The following is a 27,093-nucleotide window of genomic DNA, read 5'->3' on the forward strand; positions in this document are numbered from 1 at the left end:
TTGGGAAAGAGATGAATCAACTTCCCAGTATGAACACTTGAATAATCCTTATTTAAATCATTAGGTCCTAAAAGTTGTAAAATGCACTAATAGCTGAATCCAGAGTTATTTCCCTTCCTCCGTTCATGTGAATGAGACCCAGACGGAGGCTGGAGCGAGGGCTGGGAGGCGGAGTTAAAAAGCCATGCTGTGACCCCGTGACCAAGCCATGTGACCGAGCGTACGATACTGCGTCTGCTCCATGGGCCCAATGGATGCAAAAGATCGCCGGAAGATCCGGGTACATTTCCACTCGGAAGTCGAGCCATTTTGGCATCATGCGCCACTGAGCAACTTTTATAGGAACGAACGGGGCCCCGCATCCAACGCTGTATCTAGCTCTATTAATACATCCATGGAGTCACTGGTCTTGACCGGTCTTGAACTAAAATCCCGAGTCCTCTTTGTCTGAGACAGAGTAATAATGCGGTCAATTCCGGGACAAGACCAAAACCTTCAAAAAGTGGTCTTGAGACCGATCTCGAGTACTACAACACTCGACGTTACTATCGTTACTCCTGTGAGTTATGTGAGTCGCTGGTCAAGTTAACATCAACCACAATCTTTAGATCTCTCTAAAAGATTGAAAACGGAGGAAACCGCTAGCCTTTGGCTCTGTCCAAAGGTGACAACATCTGCCTACCAGCACCTCTTAAGCTTTCCGCGCAAGAGATGCCATACAGAGCAGATAGACGTAACAACAGTAAAGTCACAATATGGAAAATCAGAATGACAATATTAGGCGGATATGTGACGATTGACGGGGCTTTGCCAAGAAATAGTCTGGCACATAACAGGACTGTTTTTTTAATCTTCATGCTAAGCTATGCTAACCGGCTGCTGGCTCCAGCTTCATATTCAATAGACAGATATGAGCTTCTCATCCAAATCCAAAGTAAATAAGCGTATTTGCCAAAATGTCAAACTGTTCCTTTAAGACAGAAAGCATTAAAAAATGTGTTTCCTGCTTGTGTGTGTGTGTGTGCTCGTTTGTGTGCGAAAAAGACACAGAAAAACAGACTTGAGGAGAAAGCAAGAAAATGTCAACGCTCCCCTTTGCATAATTGTCCCCGGTATCACTGACTCCTCACTATGTGTGTGTGTTTATGTGTGTGTTTCCCAGGGATGCGAAGGCTTGCGTGGTGCACGGCTCGGACCTAAAGGACATGAACCCCGAGTACCTGGACGACCTGCTGAGGAACCACACTGAAATAGTGTTCGCTCGCACCTCTCCTCAGCAAAAGCTCATCATAGTGGAGGGCTGCCAGAGACAGGTCAATGGACAGGAGTGTGTGTGTGTGTGTGTGCGTGTGTGTGTGTGTGTGTGTGTGTGTGTGTGTGTGTGAGTGTGTGAGTTTGGGCCTTTTGTGTGTGTTTACATGGTTGAATGTAACTATGTGTGTGTTTGTGATAAAGTCTGGCTGAATGCTTGAATGTGTCTGTTCATTTGTAAGTGTGGAGGCACGGTTGAATACAGGTGTGTGTGTGTGAGTGCATGTGTGTGTCTGTGTGTGTGTGTGTGTGTGTGTGTGTGTCCCTGCCATTTAACACTGAATGCAGTTTACTGTGTGTGTCACTCTTTGTGTGTGTGTGAGTGTGCATATGTTAGTGCAGGTGGTTGAACGGATGAATACAGGGTTTTGTGCATGCACATGTTTGTGTGTGTGTGTGTGTGTGCATGCTGTGCAGGTCCATTTGTGAGTATGTGGTTGTGTATGTGTGTGTATCTGTGAAGTATATGATTAACTGTATATTCCACTCACATATGAAACCCCATATATATATTGCCTTAATAACGTGCTCAGCCTTTATGTTTGAATAGTCGAAAATAGATGTGTGTATGCACTTGCACACGTCCCCATATATTGAGGTCATGCTACAATTCACCCTGACTTATTCACTCTCACTCTGTGTGACTGAATGATTGCAACTCAATTCCATTTTTCATTTAATCTCCCCAGAGCTGCTTTGAAAAGACATTATTAAGACAGAAGGGGCGGGGGGGAAAGAGAGTGAAATGGAGAGAGAAAAGCTTAAATCACCGTACTTATCTTTCTGTTCTTGACACTTTTTGTTTGCCGGTCCTTGTGGGTACAGGGGGCGATCGTGGCTGTGACGGGCGACGGCGTGAACGACTCCCCGGCCTTGAAGAAAGCCGACATCGGCGTTGCCATGGGGATCTCCGGCTCCGATGTGTCCAAGCAGGCGGCTGACATGATCCTGCTGGACGACAACTTTGCCTCCATCGTCACTGGAGTGGAGGAGGGTGAGTACGGGGGACTGAAGGAGAGAGAGAGAGATAGAGAGAGAGAGAGAGAGAGAGAGAGACAGGGTGACAGAATGGAAGAATAAAAGAAGGAATAATAGTGAGGAAGGAAGAAAAGCGAGTCAGAGTAACAAAGGGAAAGGAGATTTAAAAACATTTATGTTAAAAAAAAATTCTGCCAGCAGGCTCCTTTGTCATGTAGCAATAGAGACAGTAGATTATTATTGAATAATGTGATATGAATATTATTGTGGTTGATTTCACACGGTATTTAACTGACTTGTGACTTCTGACTTGGACTATAGTCATACTACAGTCACACATGGACATGGGACACCACCACATTAAAGGTGCACTGTGCACATGTTTTGATAGTTTGTTTATTGGCTCGGGCCCGTGGCGGCAGAGAGAAGGGAACGACTCGTGTTCCCATTTCGTCCTGCGGCCGACAGGGCTCCGCTTTGCCGGGAGGGGAGCGTGCAGCGGCTCCGAGGAATGGAGCTGTGGCAGCTCGGATTTGGCGGGTGAAAACCCCAGCGCCGGAAGTCGCAGCAGGCTGGTGCTGGGTCTAAGTTGTGCAACAGAAAGTTTGCTGATCCGCTGCGGAGTCGGGGCAGTCCCCCAGGGATCAGATATCCAGTGCTGGGTGTTTGCACTGGCTGAATTCAAGCAAACTGCTAACTAAAGTTTGTCTCTCGGAGTCGCCGCACGCTCCACTCCTGGTGAAGTGGTCTCCTGGAGGGTGCGAGTCATTTTCTCGTTTCTGCCACTTTGGATTAAATTCAATAAACTATAAAAACGTACACGGACCTTGCACCTTCGACAAGCCCTCGGGTCAGCTCTACTTCTTCGTCCTCTCGTGTTGGACTGAGGGCAGACTGGACGCTAAAGTGACTCACTATCACCTCACGAGGTACAAGTGGTATTGCAAGACAGGATGGGCCGGGGCCAGCTTATTAGCGTGCTGAACTTTTAAGTCTTGACTGACTTGAGACTTGACCTCCTGAAGACTTGATTTTGCTTGAGACTTTACAGGAAAAACATTCAAGTCTTAACTGGTAAAAACAAATAAGACAGCACCAAGTGGGGCTTACATATTTTATTTGTATGCCTATGTATTGAAACGACTTGGTCTCACACAGCTCTGTAAAAAACACTATTAACATCTTTGAAAGTAAGGAAAATATTCAAACGTTGAACTTGAATCTTGACCCGTAATGTGCTTATTAAGACTTGTGAAGTGAAATTGCTGTGCCCTCAAGGCCTTGACTTGAGAGTTACTCTGACAGATTTGAGATTTTGACTTGAGGCTCGCCACAAGAGACTGGTATTTAATTAAAGTGAGTGTTGCTAATATGGTCTGAGAAAAGACCATTAGTAATGTGGATATGCTGACGAAGCATTCAAAGTCATTTTTTAGTTCTGGAAGTCTGGAAAATTAACTCGAACACGATGAAGCAGCAGAATAAAACAATATTCAAACTATACCATGATTGTATGTAACTAATATCCCATCCAAAATCTACACATATTAATTATATATTTATATACATGTATATATCCATAAAAGGAACCATTTCTCTTTCTTGTATTTCTGATTGCTGCAGGTCGTCTCATCTTTGACAACTTGAAGAAGTCCATTGCATACACGCTGACCAGTAACATCCCAGAGATCTCGCCCTTCCTGCTCTTCATCTGCGCTAGTGTTCCTCTTCCACTGGGAACCGTCACCATCCTCTGCATCGACCTGGGCACTGACATGGTGAGCGATGGGGAAAACTCAATCCCTTTGTAGGCATGCTAACAGTTTCCTTCATTATCTCAATCAATACTTTTGACTACAGTAAGTTCCTGAAAAATGAGAACTTAATAGATGTATAGACTGCTGCCAAACCTGTATTGTTTTTTTAAAGGAATATTTTGGATTTTTTTGAAGTGGGGTTGTATGAGGTACTTATCCATAGTTCCATAGTGAGTGTATTACCTGCAGTAGATGACGGTCGGCACGCCCCCAGTTTGGAGAAAAAGACAGGAGTGCCAGCATGGGAGCAAAGCAATATACTGCTGCGGACGTAGCAGAAGCAAAATGTACTGTATTTAAGACACCTAAAAGGAAGATTTTTTTTAATTTTACCTCTCAGAACATGGGAGTTGTGTTATTGTGTGACTTTGGTGAATCCGAACTAACCCTTTAAAACCCCAAAGTCAATCAATAACACAAACTAACTAACCGATCTAGGCAGCGGTACACCAGCAACCCCCGTGTTCTGTGAGGTAAAATTACTGTTTTTGTCTATGGAGTCTGGTGGTTTTGAAGAGAGCATAGATGGATATTACGGCTTCAGTTCCCTGTCGGAAAGGGCTGTCTGACGGCAAAGTAAAGCGGTGAAAATAGTCTAAATATATAGCGTACACTTAAAGGTCCCATATTATAAAAAAGTGAGATTTTTATGTTTTTTTTATTATAAGGCAGTTAAGTATTGAAACACTCAATCCACAGGGAAATACACACAGCCCGTATTCAGAAACTGTGGATTTGAAACAAGCTGTCAGGATTTCTGCCCATTCGTGAAGTCCCGAATATACAATATTTAGACCCTTGACACAATTTGAAACGTAAACATTCTAAATGTGTCCCAGTTTATTCCTGGTTGCAGTGTATGTGAATATCATCAGCTGACAGGAAGTACACATGGACCCAAGCTGTTGCCTAGCAACGCAATTCTGTTGCAATTCCGTCAAAATGCACTAAAACGGAGCGTTTCAGACAGAGGGTAAATACAGGCATATTCAGGCTGACAGCATAATAAAGTTTTTTTTAACATTACAGCATGTAAACATGTTCTAGTAGAAACACAAAATACAAGTATGAGCCTGAAAATAAGCATGATATGGAACCTTTAAACTGATATAGATTTTTTAAAGTGTCTAACATATGTTTTGCTGCTGCCCGTCCAAAGCAGTACATTGCTTTGCTCCCGTGCTGGTACTCATGTCTGTTACTCCAAACTGGTGGAGTGTCGACCTTCATCTACTGTAGGTAATACACTGACTATAGATAACTACCTCATACAACCCCACTTCAAAACAGCAACCTATCCCTTTAAGTGTATGATGTTAATTGTTGAACACATCTCTCTGTTTTCCTGGCCTTTTGAATGCTGGTTTCTAGTATTTGTATTTGACAAATGGAAGCTTTTAGGAAAACTTTCTCACATTCAGTTTACAGGAGTTTCAGAGTAGGTCATGACAACAACACATATGCTTTTAGATTTATCTTTGTTTATTGGGTTATATCCCAAAACACTCTCAGTGCTCAAAGCTAATTGTCGGCTAATTCTAGTGATTCTTCTCAATGAGGGGATGCTAATTGTTAGCATGTTGCACAGCTACAGGCAAGCTAAAGGTGACATTAAGGGGACCGGTGGTAATGCTGGAGTCAAATATGTGCCTGAAGGTAAAAAGAACATAACATTTGGTTTAATTTGTTCTTTCTGTCAGTGGGAGAAATTCGCTTTTGGCTCACCGCCGACGTCCATTTGTTCAAACAGAACAAAGGCCGGGTGACGCTCACACACAGATTTACATTTCACAGCTCTGCCATTTCCAGATGCCAGTCTCTCCATTGTATTTCCAGCAGCAACAAAAAGAGTTGCTGGCACGCTGCTTGCCTGAGGGGCGTAATCCATCATTGCAAAAGAAAGGAAGCATAGGATGAATATATTCAAAAGGACTTGTTCGGTTGTGTTCATTACTGTAACTTTAATTTTTCCTGCTCTCAGCCACCAGACAGTAGCATGCGGCTGAAACTGGTTCTAATACATCCCAATGAGCCAATAGCAAGACTGGTAGTAATGAGGTACATGTACTATAATGGCCTCATGTCCAACTGCCAAGAGGCATTTTAAATCTCCACAGGTTAAAGATAAAGAGGAGCAGCTTGCCACAGTCACATTGTTAATAAAGCAGTTCCACTTATTTTTTTTCTCAAGTGACATCAAATATGAACTTCTTTGGTTTTCTAGCAGCAGGACAGATTTGTTCGTGTTCACAAATATTTACTCAACTGTCTGAGATCACAGGGATAGTGCATCTTTATTGACTGGATTCCTCTTCAAAGAATGGATGATTGAAGTTTAAAAGCGTCTTATTTGTGTGACTGTTTTGCATATAAAAACCCTTCCCTTCAAAGTAACATGTCTGCGTGTATTTAAGAACCGCTGGTGGAGTGAACAGCTGGATGTCTGTTTTGAAAAGTAGGACCCAAAAAAATGAAAAATATTTAAATATTCAATAAAGTACCTGAAAAGTGTTTATAGTACAGTGCACAAGTATAATTAGAAATTTCCCATGTCTGCTGGTGGGGTTGTTAACAGCTTGTTAACAGCTTAGTTCAACTCCAGGCAACAGGCTTGAGGGCTCTGCTGAGATTTAGCAGTGACAAGCAGCACTTGGAGTCTGCGATGATTATTTTTAGCATGCATTGCCATGTGGAAAAGGACGGCTGCAAAAGATGTTTATCAAAGCAGGATGTGGCACACTTAAGAGTGCTTCACATTTGGATAATACACACAAACACACACACGCTTTCAGAGGCGTAAAAAATCAATGCCAAGCATAGTCGCATCCTTTTCCCTCTCCTTGTCTTTCTCAGCGGCAGTGGGTCAGGGGAGGCTAACACCAAAACAAACTGGATTTGTAGACCACAGAGCATGTGTTCAGTTTCACACAGTGCCAAGTCCCCACCTCAAATCCCACCTAAGTCGCAGAGATACCCTGCCCTAAGTCACACATATTGCTCTGGTGCTTACCTGGTAAAAACCAGCCAATATACGATCTTTATTACGTACAGAGACCTTTCTACCCTCCTATTTTATGAGTGTCTTGAAATTCACTATCAGTCTCTCTCCTCTAGTCTCCTCTGGCCGCCCCTCTCTCTGTCACTGTCACTGCTTCTTTTTTCACTCTCCTTGCCCTTTTTTTCTGTCTTTTCTCTCCTTCCCCTCGGTGATTGAATGCAGAATTATATTAATGGTGATATGTCTTGGGTACCCTGTGTCTGCCGCTGTCATCATGCCTTTGTACCGTTGCCACGAAGACAAATTCGCGAACATTTATTGTAACAGGGTGCATAAAGTGAGCTGATTCTTTTCTGTCCTCCCATTTCCTCTCCAGGTTCCAGCCATCTCATTGGCTTATGAGACAGCTGAGAGTGACATCATGAAGCGCCAACCGAGGAACCCCAAAACAGACAAGCTGGTCAATGAACGCCTCATCAGCATGGCGTACGGACAGATAGGTTTGTCCCCTTGTGGCTCATAATGTCTTTGGACCGCCGCTCTTAAACCTGAATCACTGTGACAGGCTGCTTGTAGTGAAGTTATGGTTATAATAAACACCACAGGCAGAAAATCATGAAATATTGACATTTATCAGAAATCTTGGCATTTCTTACTGCCTTTGTAAAAGTTTGGGTAAGTACAGTTAAAGAAAATAGATCCAGAGGTGAGCAGACAGTCAGGAGAGAGCCCCACGATTTTCTTCTAATTGTCGTGACATTTACAGCAAATTGAGAGCGGGGAGTGCAGCTATTTTTTACTTCTTGGTCATGTTTCACTGGTTGGAGCTTCACTTGAATGCATGCTTTTTTATCTCTGGTTTTATATGGTTTGGGAATAGTGAAACTCAAAGGCTGGCCCAATTTTTATAGGCTGTTAAATGGGTCAAAATATGACAGGGCTTCATTGGATGGCATGCAGTTTAAAGCTGAACACGCTCAAAACAGCCGGAAACTCACATCAACTATCATAATTCTTCCAAGATGACCACCACCGGGGCAAAACTTTTACAGGTTGCATCAAATCACATTTACAATCCGCTGCTCTGACATTACAGCATGAAGTCCTGAAGCATCAACAGTGAACATGTAACTGATGATCTGATAGAGAGTGACACGCAGTAGAGTTTCAACACTATAAGCGAACACCAGCGAGGAGAAGTAAAAGTAACAGCATCGAGAAAACAGATGCAACCAATTTTCTTATCATTATTTTAAAGGGTAACTTTGGTATTTTTTCAACCTGGACCCTATTTTCCAATGACTTTGTGTCTAACTGACTAATAGGGACAATTTCTGAAATCTGTATTTCGTATTGAGAGAACGCTGTAGACGGCAGCTGCTCACAGGCTGCTATATGGTACTATTGGGGCAAGCTGGCACTGTCATTTATGTCCACTAAAGATAATTGTTTTGGGCTCTGATTGTGTCTGATAATGTCTGACATTATGGGAAGAGTCTCGCTCGAGGAGAAGTCTCGTTCTGAAATCTGGGGAGGTGATGTGTTGCCGGAAGACAACGGTGGAATAGTGGAATACAAACATGGAGGAAACACGAGTGGCAGCCGGGCAGAGTTTGTTGTGTTGGAGTACAGAAAGCGTAGCTTAGTGTTATCTAAAAGATTTTAAATGTAATGGCTGAATAAGTGGATGATTTCCACAATATGGATGAGATCTTTGAATTTGATGGCTGCCCGTATTTATTTGAGCTAGAGTATACATATGTTTCACAACGAGACTTCTCCTTGAGCGGGACTTTGACACAATAACAAATAGACTGGATCAAGAGAAAGGTAAGAAAAAGGTTTTATTTTTCTGTAGGGTCTTTTCTATAATGTTGTCAGACACTTATAATAACAATCTGAGCCTGTCAGGGGGCGAAAACAAGCACGTAACATTACATTGATGCTGCTCACTTGCCCTGACAGCTTGTTTAGCGTTCTTCCTCAATACTGGACCATTTTCAGAAATTGTTGTGCCCATTAGTCACTCAGACACATAAACACGGGTAAATAGGGCACAGGTTGAAAAACACTGAAGTTAACCTTTAACGTCTATCAACATAAACACTGACCTGGTGCAGGGTTTCAATTTAGCAACATAATGAACGAGATGATTAACAGGCATTGTCTCGGTCCTTAATCAGTACTTGTGCAGGTTTGGTGTATGTGAAGACTTTAGCTCTAGAATAAGATGTCCATCATGTTGAAGATGTTACGCCCACTCTGACAAAACACATTTCCCAACATGAAATTAGAACTCACTATCGGCTATTATTGCAGTCCTCAGCTGTCTGGAGCTGTTTACTGGGGAGGGAGGAAGATATAATCACCTTAGCTGTTGCTGACGTGCACAGCAGGTGGCTGAATGTCCAGAGTGTCAAAAATGTGCACTTTCCAGGTCAATTTATTTGTCACATTTTGGTATAACTCCTGTAAATAAGTGATACAAAATATTGGACCATTGGTGTTATTAGTGCTGCTGTCGTCAATGACACCCATTATCTATAAATCCTGTTATTTTCCTACTTGCTCTGCAATAACATTGCCCATTCTGCTACACTGTGATGGGATACAACAGATGAGTAAAAATCTAATCCAATGGCACACAATGGTGTTCTTGTATCCATCCATCCATTACTGTAGCTGTAATTTATACTAATATCCCAAAATGAATGTGATGATGGTTTAAGTAGCGATGACATTAGTGTCTTCAAAACACCACAAGTAAAATAAATCATATTTTATTCTACAGGTCAGAAATCTCCTAATAAATTCTTAATAACTTCTCGGTTTTGTTTAATTGGTACGCTTCGAATTAACTGATTATAATTAAATGCTAGCGTAACGGACAGAGTATTTAGTCAGAGCACAGCAGGTCAGATAAACATGCAAATTATTTATTTATTTAACTCCTTACAAACTCAACACAAACAGCTAAACTCTAACTGAAATAACAGAACTTAGTGTCTATGTTCCCTAAACTACCACCAAATTACATAGTTCTTTACAGGAAACCTATTTGGGAAATTATTAGGAAATTACAGACCCGTAAAATAAAGCGCCGCCATAATATGTAATATAATATTTAGGTAACCTTTACTAAGAACACTGAGAATAGATGAATAGCTGTTTTGACGTTGATCTCTTGCACATTTTTTCTTGTTTCCAGGGATGATCCAGGCTCTTGCTGGTTTTTTCACCTACTTTGTGATTTTGGCTGAGAACGGCTTCCTTCCAGGTTTTCTGGTAGGTATCCGCATCAACTGGGACGACCGCGGAGTCAACGATTTGGAGGACAGCTATGGGCAGCAGTGGGTAAGGACGGAGCGAAGACAAAGACAAACCAGCACACCCTTTGAATATTCCCATACATCCCATACACATACTAATATTCCCATATGATAAATACAATGTGTGTTTCGACGTTGCAGACCTACGAGCAGAGGAAGATCATTGAATTCACCTGCCACACCTCCTTCTTCATCAGCATCGTTGTTGTGCAATGGGCTGATCTTATCATCTGCAAGACCAGGAGGAATTCCCTCTTTCAGCAGGGCATGAAGTAAGTGAGGGAGAGCTGGAGCAAAAGATGGATAGAAGGATGTAAAATAAACATGTAGTTAGGGAGGCAGATTCACCTTTAAAGAGCGGGTCCATCTGCGTTTTTTGTTTTTTTTCAAATGAAAACGCCCTCTCAGCCGTTAGCAAAAAGCAGTGACGTAGTTTACCAAAGTACGCAAATAAGTAAGGTTGTGAATAATGCGAGTCAAAGGTAGTTGTGTTAATTTTGGAATTAACTGAAAGGGATAGTTTGGATATTTTGAAGTGGGGTTGTATGTATACTCCCGCGTTCTGCGTGGTAAAATTACTGTTTTTGTGTATGTAGTCTGGTGGCTTTGCAAAGAGCAATATAACGGCTTCAGTTCCCCGTTGGAAAGGGCTGTCTCATGACGAGGACAGTAGCAGCAGAAAAACATTTTAGGCACCTAAAAACATTCAGTTTAAGTGTACATTATATTTAAAATATTTCCACCGCTTAACCTTACCATCAGACATGCCATTCTAACTGGGAACTGAAGCTGTTATATGTCTTCAAAACCACCAGACTCCATTAAAAAAAATAGTAATTTTACCTCGTAGAAGACGGGAGTTGCTGGTCTACGACTTCATCGATCAGTAAGTTTGTTTGTGTCATTGTGTGTGATCTTTCAGATCTGAACAAACTTGGCATCCACAGGAAATGGACTTGCATTTATAAAGCACTTTTCTAGTCTTCCGACCACTGAAAGCACTTTACACACACATTCATACACTGATGGCAGAGGTTGCCATGCAGGGTCCATCAGGATCTAATGTTAATACTTATTCATACACCGATGGCTCAGACTTGGGGAGAAAGGTTAAGTGTCTTGCTCAAGGACACTTCGATATGTGACCTGAGGAGCCGAGGATCGAACCGCCGACCGTCCGATTGGTGGACGACCTGCTCTACCTCCGAATCACAGCCAACCCATTACATTGTTTAGCTTCTGTGCCGGTACTCCTGTCTGATTCTCCAAACTGGGAGCATGCCAACCGCCTTCAAATTTACTGTAGGTAATACACTGACTATAAGGATGTATATATATTCTGTACATGTAGCAGCGTAATCACTCAGAAGCCTACATCAGGTCACGTAGGAAAAGGTTTTTAGAAGGGCTTGGCAAAATAGCATCTTGATGCTAAAACATAGCTACTTTGACCAAAATTTGAAAGTTTGGATTTGAATACAGGACCGCCACAGGGAAGCTACAGAATGATATAAAAACCTAAAAAAACTCAGAAATAATGGCACGGCCCTTTAAGTTCGTAATTTGTGACATTGATTTGTATATTTTTGAAGTGTTTCTGATCAGTTTGAACCTTTTCCTTTCCTTTTTTTCTGTTCCACAGGAACCGGATCCTGATCTTCGGTCTGTTCGTCGAGACCGCTCTGGCTGCCTTCCTCTCCTACTGCCCTGGAATGGACATCGCCTTGCGCATGTACCCGCTGAAGTACGCTCTGCATATGCATATCTCCACCGAACCGAAAAATAACCCTCTTAAAGACCTAATAGGCTGCTATTAGCCTGTCACTCTCGACTTTAAATGAAGTCTGTGATCTTCTTAAACACCACGTTGTTATCCTTAATATTCAAAAATGGCTGCAATGAATTTAACAATTTGCCTGTGACTCACTGCTACTCCATCCATCCCCGCCCCCCTTGTATTCCATCTCTCTTCCTCTCAGGCCCCTGTGGTGGTTCTGTGCCTTCCCATACAGTCTTCTCATCTTCATTTATGATGAGGTCCGTAAATTCATTCTGAGGAGGAGCCCTGGAGGTAAGCACTTATTAAGAGAAACCAAGATTAAAAGGTTTCAACATTCTTTGTCTCGTTAATAAGCTGAAAGAAAAAAAGATTACCAAGTGATGGTGTAGAGATTGACACCGCTATCTCAGGAACCACATGTGCCCTTTTCTATCAAGACCTCTTCTCCCGTCCTCTGTTCCTCTCTCAGTTTTCCTACTGTCCTTATATACTCATCCTTAAAAAAGTAGACTGTCCATTCCTTTAAAGACACACTGATTGACAGAGTCGCCACAGCTCTGCTCTGCTGATCTGACCTGATAGATCCCAGCAGGCATTTGGCAGATGGTGACATGCAGTTGAAGATCAAGTTCAATGTCAGGCAAAATGAGCACAAACATTATATAAAAACAACATAGAACTGTTTTGAACTGAGATCAGAAAGGAATGCACAGGTTCCAATTATGTTGGTAGCAATTATGGATGATTATTGACGACAAATGATGTCAGCTGCAATTCTGATGTAATTCTTAAAACATGGTTTTGCAACACGGTTGCCAGCTGTCAGATTCATTTTTGTTTTTTGGGACAAAGTACATGATGCAAATTTTTCAATTTGCATATTTTTTCTCCTGGCAGATTTTAATGCGGTTATTGTCATTTTTTCCTCATGTATTATATAGCAGGAACTGCAGTAATTTCCATTTAAAAGTTACTATCAATCCCGAGCTTTAACCAATGCTGCTGAAAACCAGCAGGCTTCCAGCGAGCCACTCAATGCTGAACAATTCTCCAGCTTTCAAAAAGCTGCAGCCTCCGCAACACTTGACTGATTACTGTTTGTCTTCCAGGTTTGATTCCCGACAAAATAGCATGTGAATTTGCTGCTGTCTGGCACTTTGCTCAGGAATTCAATTTGATAAATGGAGCATAAAACCATGGCAAATAAACAAGACAACGTTCAGTGGTGAAAATCACACATCACCACTGGAATCGAATTTGATCTGATTCTTGGGCCAAAGGCTGCATCTGCACTAGATTTCAACCAAAGGCCTCGGTAACTTTTTAAAGGAACAGTGTGTAGCATTTAGGACGATCTATTGGCAGAAATGGAATATAATTAGTAATAATAGGGCTGTCAGTTATTAATAGGTCAAAGTTAAAACGATAATAAGGCGTTAACAGAAATTTGTTTAAACACCACTAATTTCTTTAATGCATTAACGCAATCGATCTTTCGGAGATTGTATCGGGCTCAGTTTTAAGGCTAGAGTGAAGATACTGGAGTCATATGGTCATACTAGCTTGTCGTGAAGAAGGTTACATAACGCTCCCAACTTGCGCTAAATTTTGGCGAGGAAAAACTTCTATGACCATTTTCAAAGTTGTCCCTTGACCTCTGACCTCGAGATTGTGAATGAAAATGGATTCTATGGGTACCCACGAGTCCCCCCTTTACAGACATGCCCACTTTATGATAATCTCATGCAGTTTGGGGCAAGTCATAGTCAAGTCAGCTCACTGACACATTGACAGCTGTTGTTGCCTGTAGGGCTGCAGTTTACCATGTTATGATTTGAGCATATTTTTTATGTTAAATGCAGTACCTGTGAGGGTTTCTGGACAATATTTGTCATTGTTTTGTGTTATTAATTGATTTCCAATAATAAATATATACATACATTTGCATAAAGCAAGCATATTTAACCACTCCCATGTTGATAAGAGTATTAAATACTTGACAAATCTCCCTTTAAAGTACATTTTGAACAGATAAAAAATGTGCGATTACTATGGACAACCATGCGATTAATTCAATATTTTAATCAATTTACAGCCTCAATTAATAAGTATGTTTTCTTTAGTGTATATTCTCCTGAAAATAACAATTGGGTTTTCATTACCTTAGAATGAACCGTTTATATCTACAAACGGAGCCGTCATGTTGTAACAGTAGCCCAGAATGGACAAACCAAACACTGGCTCTATATAGGGACATACACATTTTCACATTTTTGAGTCGGCCACCGTAGTTCTCCTGCACGCTTGGCCCACAGGAGAAGTTTCAGTTAGTTGCAATCTGCAACCTCACCGCTAGATGTCGCCAGATCTTACACACTGCTCCTTTAATATATCTTGCTAGTGAACAGACGGGTGAAAAACGTCTGCCACTTCTAATTTTATTGATGGAAGCAGTGAAGAAATATGATCATAAATTATTGCGAAAAAACGTTTAGTGATTCTTCTTTTAGCCTGAAGGTAAAATCCTTGAGTGTGAAATGTCTAACATGTAGGCAGCTATCTTTATGGACTCCGACAACTCAGTGAACATATGTTAAACTTGCACCATGAAGCAGATTATACCTGTCCAACGCCAACAGAAACAGTGGAGAATGATGAGAAAGGAAATTAAAGCAGGCTGATGAAGACTCTTGAGATATGCCCCAAAGATCATACACATGATATGGACACACTACAATAGCTCCAAATCTGTTCACTGCCACGACGCTTCAGCTGATGAGGGCCAAGACATGGGGAGACAAATACAATTTATCGTGACAGTTAATCATTTCTGTTAATCTCTGTGTCACGGGCTGCTGATCAGACTCTTAGAGTTATATGGGGATTCATTTGGAAATGTACAGAGACAAAGACAACGAGATGAATACAAATAGAGCGATACAAAAGGTTATTATGAAAACTGCTCGCCTGCCATTTTGGTCTCTGACACTTTTCCTCTTTTTCTCTTTCTGTCTCTCTCTCTCTTCCAGGTTGGGTGGAGAAGGAGACATATTATTAACATTCAGAAAATGTCAATTTGAATTGTGTGTCTGTGAGAGTGTGTGTACGTATGCGTACATGTGAATTTGTGCGTGCCTGTGAGGGTAGAACCGTGTGTGTGTCAGTTGTAATATTGCATGGATCAGTTCACAAATCTGATTATCATGAAAAAAATAACTGCTCAAAACAGGCTTTTGATTGTGCTTTGAGTTTCTCCTTTTTGTTTTCTCAGAAATCATTACCAGCAGAACACATATACTGTATGTGCCTTACAAAAACTGTTACCAAAGTCATGTATCATGGCCTGTTTGGCTATAGAGGAATACCAAATGTCGTTCATCATGTGAATTGTACCAAATAAAATGTATTCCAAAATATGCCTGGCCATTGTTTTATTTTAATTGTTATTAATTGATGTTGTGGTCCATAGTATTCCTTATTGGGAGAAGATATTGAACAAGTTGTCAAGTTTATCACTAGATCTGCCTTTGTATATGCAAGCCAATAAGTACAGTAACAAAAAATTACGGTACAAAATTGCCAAGATATGACTAAGGTGATTTAGAAACTGTGTTTGCCAATACATAAATCCCCAGAGTGCACTGATACGTTTATTTTTCAAATATAAAATGTCCTTCTCAACATATTTTGGTCACAATTCTTTAAAGGGTAACTTTAATATTTTTCAACCTGGGCCCTATATTCCCATGTTTTTGTGTCTAACTGACTAACGGGGAAAACACTTTCTGAAACTAGTCCAGTACTGAGGGATAATGCTGTAACCGGCCGCTGCGAATCGAGCTGTGAGGGCAGCTTCAATATAATGTTACGTTCACTAAAAGTGCTTGTTTTTGCCACTGACAGGCTCGGAGTGTTATTTGAAGGGTCTGACAACATTATGGAAAGGACTCTACACAGAAATAAAACCTTTTTCTTACCTTTCTCTTGATCCCGTCTGTTTGTTATTGTCTCCAAGTCCAACTCAAGGAGAAGTGTCGTTGTGAAATCTGAGTATCCAACAGGTTCTCATCCCAACTTGTTACATACTGACACTGTGTCAGGACCCCTTAGCATCACTTTCTAACGCTTCGAACTATTATGCTCCACTACGGCCGTAGTAAACACATGGTTATTGTTGTGAATTAAAACAAAAACACTTGCTTTGGTTTTGGCATCAAAACCACTGAGTTAGGTTTAGGAAAAAAACATCATGATTTGGTTTACTTTACTACTACACTACATTTGTAAAGTGAAACCTAAACTTTGTGAACACAAAGGGGACACGAACAGCGGTCTCCTGGATGAAGGTGTTTTTTGGACACATCCATCCATTTTTTTAGCTCTTCAAACTACGTTACCACACTCCATGACACCACTTTCTCTGAGCATTTAATATAGACACGGATGGGTTTACATGGTAGTCACTTGTAAGCTTGGTGCGATTGATACAGGCGGTAAAGGGAGCCTTGTGTTGTCGGTATCACATGCAGTCCAGGTTGAAAAATACCAAAGTTACCCCTTAACACCCAAATCAAAAATGTTATTTGTTCATGTTCAAAATTTGTCCGATGTACATTGTTATCATATTTTTAAAACTAAATATTGGTATCTGCCTTAAAAATCCAGTGTCAGTCAGGCTCTGCCTACGCTCATATCTTCCTGATCTCATCATCCATTATGTATGTCCTCCTGTCTTCTATTCACTGGACACTCGTTACCATGCTGTCAAAATAGCCAACAAAAAAAAATTGACAGGCTTCCGAGCATTTCCCTCCCAAGTCGTTCAGCTCTGGAACCAGCTCTTTGTGGAAGGGAGGCTATAATTGTTCAGAAACCTTTAAATATAAGGTCAAAAGCAATGTCAAAACTATTGTAAAGAAATGTTGGAAGGGTTTTCAACTCATGTAACCAACCTTGAGTACTACATGGCCTCTTCTATTATATTTTATGCAACATTAATATAGGACCAGGCCACTGGGAACCAGTCTAGGGCTGCTTCTGGGCATCATTAACCTTCTACCAGTTTGCTATCTGTATGAGTGTGTATATACTGTAGATGTCTGATTGTGTGTGTGGCTCTTTTAAATACATATACATTTATTTTTCCTGACAGTGGATTTGAGTACTGCTACAGGTTTTTCGATGTTTTCCTATCTCAATGTCACATTGACCATTTTGGTGTTGCGTGGGGTATACTGAATACAAAAACTGGGAGTTGAATTTTATTTTTTGTCATCTAAAAATTTTCTTCTTAAAGGTTGGTGGTGTAGTTAAATAGATTAAGTTTGGACTGTCATGTCGTACATTTAATTGTTGCACACTGTATTGATTATAATTTTACAATTCCTTGATATCTTTTTATGGGGTTGTGTTGTGTTATAAATAACTTGTATAACAATTATTTTCATTATTAATACATGTGCTTATTTTTTTATTTTTTATTAATTGGTTGTTTGGTCTATCCCATAGGATACAGAAAAGCAGAAAATCCCCACAACCAGAGTATGTGTGGCAATTTTGCTTTAAAAAAAGACTTTAATGATTAATTGATGATCAAAATAGTTGTCAATATTTTTTGCTGATCAACTAATCGATTACTCAACCAGGCAAGTAAATAATAGTTTTGTAGTAGTTTTTTTTTTATTTTATGCTTTATTTTTTTCCCTTTTTTCGAGGTTGTTTTCATATATGCAATTTACAGTTCGTTATTACAATAGTTTATAAACCATTTTTTAAGTAGTTGAGCTTATAGACAAACTCATTAAGTACACTAGAGAAAACAACTTCAACATTCAAAATTGAAAAGAAATAATAATAATAATAATAAAAAGAAAAAATAGAATTAAAAAAGAAACGAAAACAAAAAAACACACACAAAAAACAATAATAATACAAAAATAAGAGAGTAATAATAATAAATTAAAAAAATAGAAAATAAAAAGGGGGGGGGGGGGGCGCAAATATATAGTAAAATCATTTACATGAGCACACACATGCATCCTCCTTCACGTCTCGTCACCTCCAAGCATATGTATATGTGCATGCGTGTTTACCCATGCAGCTATATTTTTCCTTTTGTTAGACTCCATCTCTTCTCCAAAACATCCTCCATATTCCTTATTTTGTGAGTTCCCTTTTCCATAACATTTACTTCTTGAATTCAACTTTTCCATTTTATAAAATCTTATTTTTTTAAATTTTTGTTATTGTACTTGTAGTAGTTTTAATCATACATTATTTTATTGAAACTTAAATGTATAATTTATTTATAAGCTATATTTACTATTTATTGCAGCTGGAAAGGGGAGAGACAACAGAGACTTTTCCTTACAGTCTCACCAGGATGGAATATTTGGTGGTGATATAATAATATAATATGATGTAAAAGACCAACAAGCTTAGACGTCCTCAGCTCACTCTGACTCTGACCGAAGGTGACCTTAAAAACACCCTTCAAGGTTTCAGATACCGGGCGGAAAAACAACAACATCCGCCGACGTCACTTCCGCTCACAACTTGTGAAACATGGCGCTCCTGCTAAGGTCAGTACCTCTGAGCTACATGCTGTTTTGACTCGGGTTAAAGCTTTTACTGTCGTTTTCCGGGGTTATCATGTGAAATAGACACACGGACAGCATGACGTTGTTACAGCTGAAGACAACCCGCCCGAGTGTGACTTTTTATCTCGGTTTATTGTCTTTATTTTAACATGAATACTGTGCCACTCCGCGCTAGCTGACGTTAGCTAGCGGGCTAACGCTAGCAGAGAGTGGACTCTGGCTCTTAGTTTAGTTAATAATAATAACGGACTCTGAAGGGGATATTTGCTGCTGTTAGCCTTCATATGGACGTTATATGACCGCAGATAGACTAGGCGTCCTGTACTAACCGGATGGTTTTGTGTGGTTTAGCTTGGAGTCAGCTGACAGTTTAGCTAACTACATGTCTACATGTTACCAACAGTAACGTTATTAACTAAGTAACGTTAGATGTTTATCGAACTTGGTCCACTTCATTGATCTTAGGTGCCTGTTGAAGGTGAGCCCACCCAGCCAACATGTGTATGTGGGGCCCATGTGGGTAGTAAATGGGCTGAGAAATGGGCCCTATATGGGATTGTCTGTGGGTTCCATAATGACCCAATGTCAATTGCCCACATGGATTCCATGCAGGCTTACGGTACGTGTCCACAGGTTCCGTGCTTTCCACGCTCCCCATTCATTGTCTATGCAAGCAGCCGCGCAATGCATTCTGGTAGCGTGGCGTCGCGATTCGAGAGAATAGGCGTGCAGGAAGCCCGCTCCTCATTTGCATAAAGTTGAAGTCCTGGCTACTTTATGCAAATCACGGGCGTCCGACGCGACTCGCCGCCTCTCGAAACTCCCGATAATCTTTTAAACTAAACGTTGTCGAGCCAAAATAAAGACAGATTCATCAACTGCATGGATTATTTCTCGCCTCAAATGTTTTCAGAAACACATTTCAGTGAACTATTTACGTGAAATAAGAGAAGAAAGTTTCCAAACGAGCCTCCATACTGGTTCCGGTTTGAGCAGCAGCCAACGGAGGGAAAACGTTCGTCCAATCAGGAGCCGAGTGCCTTGTTTCTAGGGACAGCCCACCAAGCGTCCAATGTTGGGAAGCGTCGCGTCCCCTCGCGATAAAAAACGCCCCTGTGGACACGTACCATTACACTGGGTGTTTTATGGGCCCCAACTAGGCAACATACCAAAGACCCATCTTGGTCCCAGCTTTAAGTTCTATGTGGGAACTACATGGGGACTACATGGGCTAAAATGTGAGTTGTAAGAGGGTTTGTCCACAGTTTCCATGTTGTCCCCATGCACTAATTTCCCAGTAGTGATCCAACTAGGACCCACATGGGGAGTCCATGTGGGACCAACTTAGTTGATCCAAGTGGGCCCCCATGATAAGATGCCCATTTTGGGCCCATACCCACTTGGTACCCAGGTACCCCCCAGCATAACCCATGTGGGGCCCACATAACCATGTTGGCTGGGCAGCACTTCTCAGGCTTATCTAACCAATGTTTATCAGTGTCCTTAGAAGTTACTTTATTCCTTCTGTCGCATGATAGAGATCTGGCACAGTTATAAAACAGGTACTGACGGCTGCACATTCCTTACCTGTTAGTCTTCTCCTCGATCAGATTGACTTGGGTTTGCCTGTATGACTCAAAACTGGAGTTGGCATCGTCTGATTGAGTCGGGAGGGCTCCTCCCACATTGAATATGTGTGTTTATGACAGCATAAGTAATGTTATGGTATGTTGAATGGGTTGCTTTGTAGTGTTGGTGTATACAGCATTATTTATAGCATTCACAGTATAAAAGTGGATTAATTAATAGATGTGATAAAGTAAAGACATATTTTGGAACAGTCCTACTATTATAAATTCTCCATAATTTAACCTGATGTGTACTAGATACTGTATGTTTGTCTTCTATTCTGTTTGATTGCAGACATACAAATCCTGAGAGCAAGTTAAATTGTAACACTTGTTTCTTGTGTTTAGGACGTTGGCCCGTCAGGGTGTCTGTCTCTCCAGACCACACTACAATGTCCTCTACAGACAGTAAGTTGTGTATGTGCGTGCTTGTGTGAGAGATAAAGAGACACTGTGATTCACATAAATACACTGCTACAACTCATAGTAATTATACAGATAAATGCTAAAACCTATGTACTAGGGCTGTCAATTGATTAAAATATTTAATTGTCATTAATCGCATGATTGTCCATGTACCTCAAAGGGAGATTTGTCAAGTATTTAATACTCTTATCAACATGGGAGTTAGGGATGTGACGGTGAGGAAATTTTCCCACCGGTTAATAAACTTGTGACAACACCGGGGTTACCAATTACACCGGACATTTTACAAGAAAAGATGACGGTCAATATATGTAGCGCGCTTGCTTTGATCTTTAACGTCGGGTGGTGGTGTGTCTGGCCTCTCCGGTCCAGCTTTTGCTGCGGGGCAGCAGGGGTCTACCTGGCACCGCTGCGCCGCACTCACCGGCTGTGACCGCTCCATCCACCTCGCGGTGATTGCCTCATTAATGTTGTGGTTCCCTTACAGCATTGGGTTTAAATCTGTAATATTGCCAAAAAAGCGCGTTTGCTTTTTGCTTCGACACCAAATCATCTGTCATCTCTCGGTCTGTCAACTTTTTCTCGTCCCATGTGTGTGAAATGTGACACCTGCTACTTTGAGCTGATTTCTTAAGATGCATTCACTTTCAGACTGTAGCGCCCGTCGTCTGACTATCTATTGATAACATGCTGCTGATACGCCAAAATGAACTAAATGGGTTTTATTTCTGTAAAAAAAGCAAAACGACAGTGGGGGCGGTGGGTACGTAATGTAATCAGTGTGTGCCCAACCACCATGTAACACCGGTAACACCGACTACCGCAATAAGCCTAATGGGAGTGGGCAAACATGCTTGCTTTATGCAAATGTTTGTATATATTTATTTTTGGAAATCAATTAACACAAAACAATGACAAATATTGTCCAGAACCCCTCACAAGTCATTTAGCATAAAAAATATGCTCAAATCCTTACATGTCAAACTCAAACCCAAAAGTCTACAACAGTCAGTGTCAGTGTGTCAGTGTGCTGACTTGACTATGACTTGCCCCAAACTGCATGTGATTATCATAAGGTGGGCATGTCAATAAAGGGGCGATTTGTGGGTACCCATAGAACCCATTTTCATTCACATATCTGGAGATCAGAGGTCAAGGGACCCCTTTGAAAATGGCCATGCTAGTTTTTCCTCAACAAAATTTAGCGTAAGTTTGGAGCATTGTTTAGCCTCCTTCGCTACAAGCTGGTATGGTTATATAACCTAGCTAGTTAATATACATGGTTAGTACCAATGGATTCCTTAGGTTTTTTAGTTTAATATCAAATATATCACTCGATATCTTCACTCTAGCTTTAAAACTGAGCCCGCTACAACCTTCAAAATCACAAGTTGTGTTAATGCGTAAAGAAATAGTGGCGTTTAATCAAATTTGCGTTAACGCATTATTAACTTTGACAGCCCTAATACAGATACATACTAAAACCTATGTGCTATAAATTGTTCTACTGTAAACTTCTGTACTCTAAATAATTTTTTCTCCCTACAGTGTTGCTCCAATGGGAACCACAGCTAAGGATGAGATGAACAAGTTTTGGGCCAAAAATGCCAAATTAAACAGACCCATGTCTCCTCATCTCACCATTTACAAGTACGTACTCTCTGTCACATGTGTGTAGCGTGCGTCTTGTCCAGAAAATAATCTCAAATAAAGAATGCTGATGACTCCATTGTTTCTGTGAAATCATACGCTCCATTTATGTTTTATAATTAATTCAAAGACACTAAGATCTACTGCAGCACATTATCCAAGTTGAAAATAATATTACAATTAAAGTCAATTTTCAGATCATGCCGTGTTTTTTATTCTTTTAATTCTTACAAAACAGCACGACAAGCCACCATTATCAGAGATTTTCATGCCTTTGAATACATGTAGTTCAATGAGCAACTCGATGTACTGTCAGGCAGTTATTATCCTAAAACCTGAAGTAAAGAAAACCTTTCTATTCAGTATGTGCCTTGTAATTTCATACTAGTTTCCTGGCTCAATTTTTAGCAGTTTGTATTTTGTCTGTCATCTGGATCATAATTTATGTCAGGGCACTTTGTCTTTGACACCAACCATTGGTTGGTTCACTGATCTAGTGATTTAAATCATACTCTTTCACCTGTTTTAAGTTACTCTGTAAAAGAGCATTTGCTTTTTTTTTCGAGCTGTACCTGTAGTGAAAGTGTCAAATGTCATTTACTTTCTTTTGAAATTTTAAAAAATACCTCCCATGGCTTGCAGCTTTGCCTTGTGAGTCTCAACCACTTTTAGTTAACAGTAGCCTGCAGCTGAAACACCCCGTGGAGTCCTTTTTTTCCTTCTTTCTGTACTATGTTGCGGTGATGCAACTTGAGCCTCTGAGCCAAACCTGAGACAAAACAGTTTTAAAAATTCAAGTAAAAGTCAGTGAAGGCTCAACGCTTTGACTTGTGGTTTGGAGTGTGTTTCAATCACATATATCGGCCATTCTAGTAGGCATGCGCATTCCAAACAAAAATACTATTCGATAATCACTGGGAATTAGACCATTATTTTTCGAAAAGCGACACGGTGGGGGAAAATGTTCACATTTTCACATTTAAAGCTAAGGATTAAGAGTTTATTTCAACCATATTGTTAGAACAGTGGAAGAGGTCAGTGGAAAGACAAACAAAGACAGTTTTGGTGAGTTTCATTTATTTTCTGTAGGCTTTGAATGACGATATATTCCGCAGCTCGAACAGCTGATCTACCTGCTGAAACTGAGGGCACGCACGCACATACACACGCACATACACACACACACACCTGCGCTGACACAAAAGAGCCAAACTGAACGTGACACACAAGTTTTACTGGAAGTAATACCGGTACTACCAGCGCCTGCAAAGGTTAAAACAAGGGAAAATAAATATATTTTGAAGACAGGACGATAGTCAAATAAACAAGTAGATTTTTCTTTTTTTAACGACTATTTGAAAAATCGTACATCATGACCCATCCCTACATTCTAACAAATGTGTGGCATTTTCTTTGTGTATTCAGATGGTCCGTCCCCATGATGATGTCCATCACATTCAGAGGAACTGGAGTGGGGCTCAGTGGAGGTAACACATCTGTTTTTTTCTTTGTCATCCATGACTAATGTTATAGTCAGATGTTCTTGTGAATTTTCTTCCTTCTGTAGTTGATTTCGTCCTTAAAAAATACCCAAATTATCCCACATAGAAAAATACTTGATGATACATGTGTGAGTCTTATGTGTTTATTTAAGCGATGCTATTCTACTGCCACTGTCAGCTTTTGATTGACCCTGAAAACCTCTTCAGGGCATTTTTGTCCATCGCTATTGATTTCTGCTAAGAGCATTTAAAAACAGAAGTCGTTCAATACAATTCAACCCTTTGCGTGTTAAACTGAAGTCTAACACTGGACTGCTAACAGCTTTTATTCACTTGCCTGGTGTAAAGTGTGAGCCCTGTGTTGCTGTGACATCGTACTGTTGACCTTGATGTACCACGCTGTAAAAGCTGGGTCCAATTTTGTTTATATGTTAATGAGTTCAATAAAGGTCAGCACCCTCAACTGCCAACAAACAGTCACATTGCAAACAAACATCACATGTGTTTAATCACTGAAATCAACTTTCCGGCTCCCTTGCAAAGGGATGGTAAATTTAAAATATCACCTTCTGGGAGTGATTCGTACAAGCCATATTGATTTATATAAAAGTATCTTTCTCTCTTTCTTGTATAACTTTCAATGCTATTTTGCATATGGAAGTAAAATTCTGAATTAATGTGATGTTTTTAAAGGTTATCTGTTCACATATGCAACGGGTGTTCATTTTTGCTTGCAACTGTGCCTTTTGATTCACACCTGTTATGTGTTTCAACAAGGAGCATTTCCTCTGCTGTTATGCCTTTTAATCATCCAGACAGCACAGAAAGGGAAGCTTAGACAGAGGAACCATTTAGTGCAGTTGTATCGCAGGCAGCCAATGAAGAGTCTGTTTGATACAGAGCCATTGTTTGGCCTTCATTTAATTTAGTCTGCAGGGAAAAAAGTCTTTACATAAGAGACACAGTCAGATGTTTCAAAAATGCCTGGCCAGTGGAGTCTGGTGGTGTGGTGACTCATGGAGACTAAGCCAGCAAAAAACCCAAAAGAAATGGCAGTTACATGTTGGTCTTTGACATGTGTTAATTTCTCACTTATTGCTTTCTCTCTAAAAGGCATGCCTGCATGCGCAACATTTTTCTCTAACTGCCCATTCACTTCCACACCTGGTCCAATGTCTGGTCTCATTACTTCTGTCTGTGTCTAGCTATCTCAGCCTTTGCCTTGGCAGCGCTGGTATTACCGGGAGGTTACCCCCACTACCTGGACTTGATCCACTCGCTATCCGTCGGCCCGTATCTCATTGGGTTGGCCAAGATTGGCCTCGCCTTCCCTGTATCGTTCCACACCTATAACGGCATCCGCCACTTGGTAAGACTTAATCATTTTATTTATTTATTTATTTATAGCAAATGTTTGTCTTTTTTTACCCATATTGAATATATACACTTTGTTATTTTTCAACCTGGACTCTATTTTCACATGTTTTTGTGTCTAAGTGACTAATGGGGACAACACTTTTTGAAACTGGTCCAGTATTGAGGGATAACGCTGCAGCAGCGAGCCGCGAGCCGCTAAACAAGCTGTAATATCATAATTTGGGGCAACCTGGTAGCGTCAGAATGCTGTAGACTGCAGCTGCTCGCAGGCTGCAAAATGGTGCTACTGGGGCAAGCTGGCACTGTCATTTACGTCCACTAAAAGTGCTTGTTTTTTTACCACTGACAGGCTCCGATTGTTATCAGAAGTGTCTGACAACATTATGGAAAGGACCCTACAAAGAAATTAAACATTTTTCTCACCTTTCGCTGATTCAGTCCGTTCGTTATTGTGTGTCTCGCTCGGAGAAGCCTCACTCTTAAATCTCGCGTTGCATCCACATTGTCAAAATCCGCTAAATATTCAGCCATGATGTTGAAAATCTTTTAGAGAACACTAAGCTACACTTTCTGTACTCCAACACAACAAACTGAAAACATCGGTGTCCCGTGGCACTCCTCTCACTCACAAAACATTTCATTTCTCTGTAGGGTCCTTTCCATAATGTTGTCAGACACTTACAATAACAATCTGGCATAAACGAGGACTTTTAGTGGACGTAAACTGACGGTTCCAGGTTTCCCTTAATGATTACATTACAGTTTGTTTAGTGGCTGGTGGCTGCAGCGTTCTCCCTCAATACTGGACCCGTTTAATAAGTGTTTGTCACTTAGCCACAAAAACATGAGAAAATAGGGTCCTGGTTGAAAAATACCAGTTATCCTTTAAGCTTTTTAAAGGAGACAGATCTCTATGCAATTAATTTTTGTCATGTATGTTTGCTCATTCTACTGATTTCACAGATGATGTATAGTATGGTGGTGTTTCCTGTGCTAAATATTCTTCCCTCTCTCTTTTCTCTTATTTGTTTATTATTATTTAAATCAGTGGTGGGACCTTGGCAAGGGCTTCAGAATCCCAGAGGTCTACCGCACCGGCTACACGGTTATTGGTCTGTCTATCATCACCTCCATAGCCGTGGCTTTTTGTCTCTGAGTAGACAACAAGAGATGAGCAGAAAGGAAAGAAGAGGAGGGGAGTCGGAGGGAATGTGGACTGTGGGAGATTTGTGTATATGTTCTGTTCTGGCCTACTGCGGGCACTATTTCATCAAAGTATTGAATAAAGGATTATATTATGCTGTACGCAGAAAAGGTTGTGATGTTTTGTCCCTTGGAATTAATTAAACTCTTTGGGGTCATCAAATGCAGCAAGAGTGCAAAGTGCATGCAAATGTGACCCAGTTTTATTTCACACTTGTTCTTGTGTGGTGTGAACAACAACTAGCAGCCAAAATTAGACGTGTCCTACATGTTACATGCTTATGTAATTTATCTAATCGTGCTGTGACGTCAAATTCATTAATCACTTTTCTTTGCCCCTCAGTGCTCAGTCACTGTGTGCCGCCTGCCCATCGTCTCGGTGCACAGGAATGTTGTGTTTGTGTCTGCAGGGCGGCTGTTTACTGTAGGCTGTCATTCATATTTTACCTTTTCCGGGCCGCAGCTGCTCAGATGCATTTTTTAAAATCAGGAAAG

The 27,093-nt window shown here is 40.7% G+C and overlaps 2 protein-coding genes across 2 annotated transcripts in view; both read left to right on the forward strand.

The window, feature by feature from the left end:
• Positions 1–15,629, forward strand: part of atp1a2a (ATPase Na+/K+ transporting subunit alpha 2a) — a 50,218-nt gene extending 34,589 nt beyond the window's left edge. Inside the window, exons 16-24 of the mRNA XM_037788085.1 lie at positions 1,163–1,313; positions 2,137–2,305; positions 3,913–4,067; positions 7,481–7,604; positions 10,313–10,458; positions 10,575–10,705; positions 12,076–12,177; positions 12,413–12,504; positions 15,243–15,629. Coding sequence (XP_037644013.1) covers positions 1,163–1,313; positions 2,137–2,305; positions 3,913–4,067; positions 7,481–7,604; positions 10,313–10,458; positions 10,575–10,705; positions 12,076–12,177; positions 12,413–12,504; positions 15,243–15,271 — 1,099 coding nt within the window. The 3' untranslated portion in view covers positions 15,272–15,629. The remainder of the gene's footprint in view (positions 1–1,162; positions 1,314–2,136; positions 2,306–3,912; positions 4,068–7,480; positions 7,605–10,312; positions 10,459–10,574; positions 10,706–12,075; positions 12,178–12,412; positions 12,505–15,242) is intronic.
• Positions 15,630–18,696: 3,067 nt separating this feature from the next.
• Positions 18,697–26,709, forward strand: sdhc (succinate dehydrogenase complex, subunit C, integral membrane protein). Its single transcript, XM_037786504.1, has 6 exons — positions 18,697–18,794; positions 20,789–20,848; positions 22,415–22,516; positions 23,942–24,003; positions 25,224–25,387; positions 26,444–26,709. Exons 1-6 carry the CDS (start codon positions 18,778–18,780, stop codon positions 26,549–26,551), a joined length of 513 nt encoding a protein of 170 aa, XP_037642432.1. The 5' UTR covers positions 18,697–18,777; the 3' UTR covers positions 26,552–26,709.
• The last annotated feature ends 384 nt before the right edge of the window (positions 26,710–27,093 follow it).

The sequence above is a fragment of the Sebastes umbrosus genome, chromosome 12 (assembly GCF_015220745.1).
Source record: "Sebastes umbrosus isolate fSebUmb1 chromosome 12, fSebUmb1.pri, whole genome shotgun sequence".
In the NCBI taxonomy this organism is placed as follows: Eukaryota; Metazoa; Chordata; class Actinopteri; order Perciformes; family Sebastidae; genus Sebastes; species Sebastes umbrosus.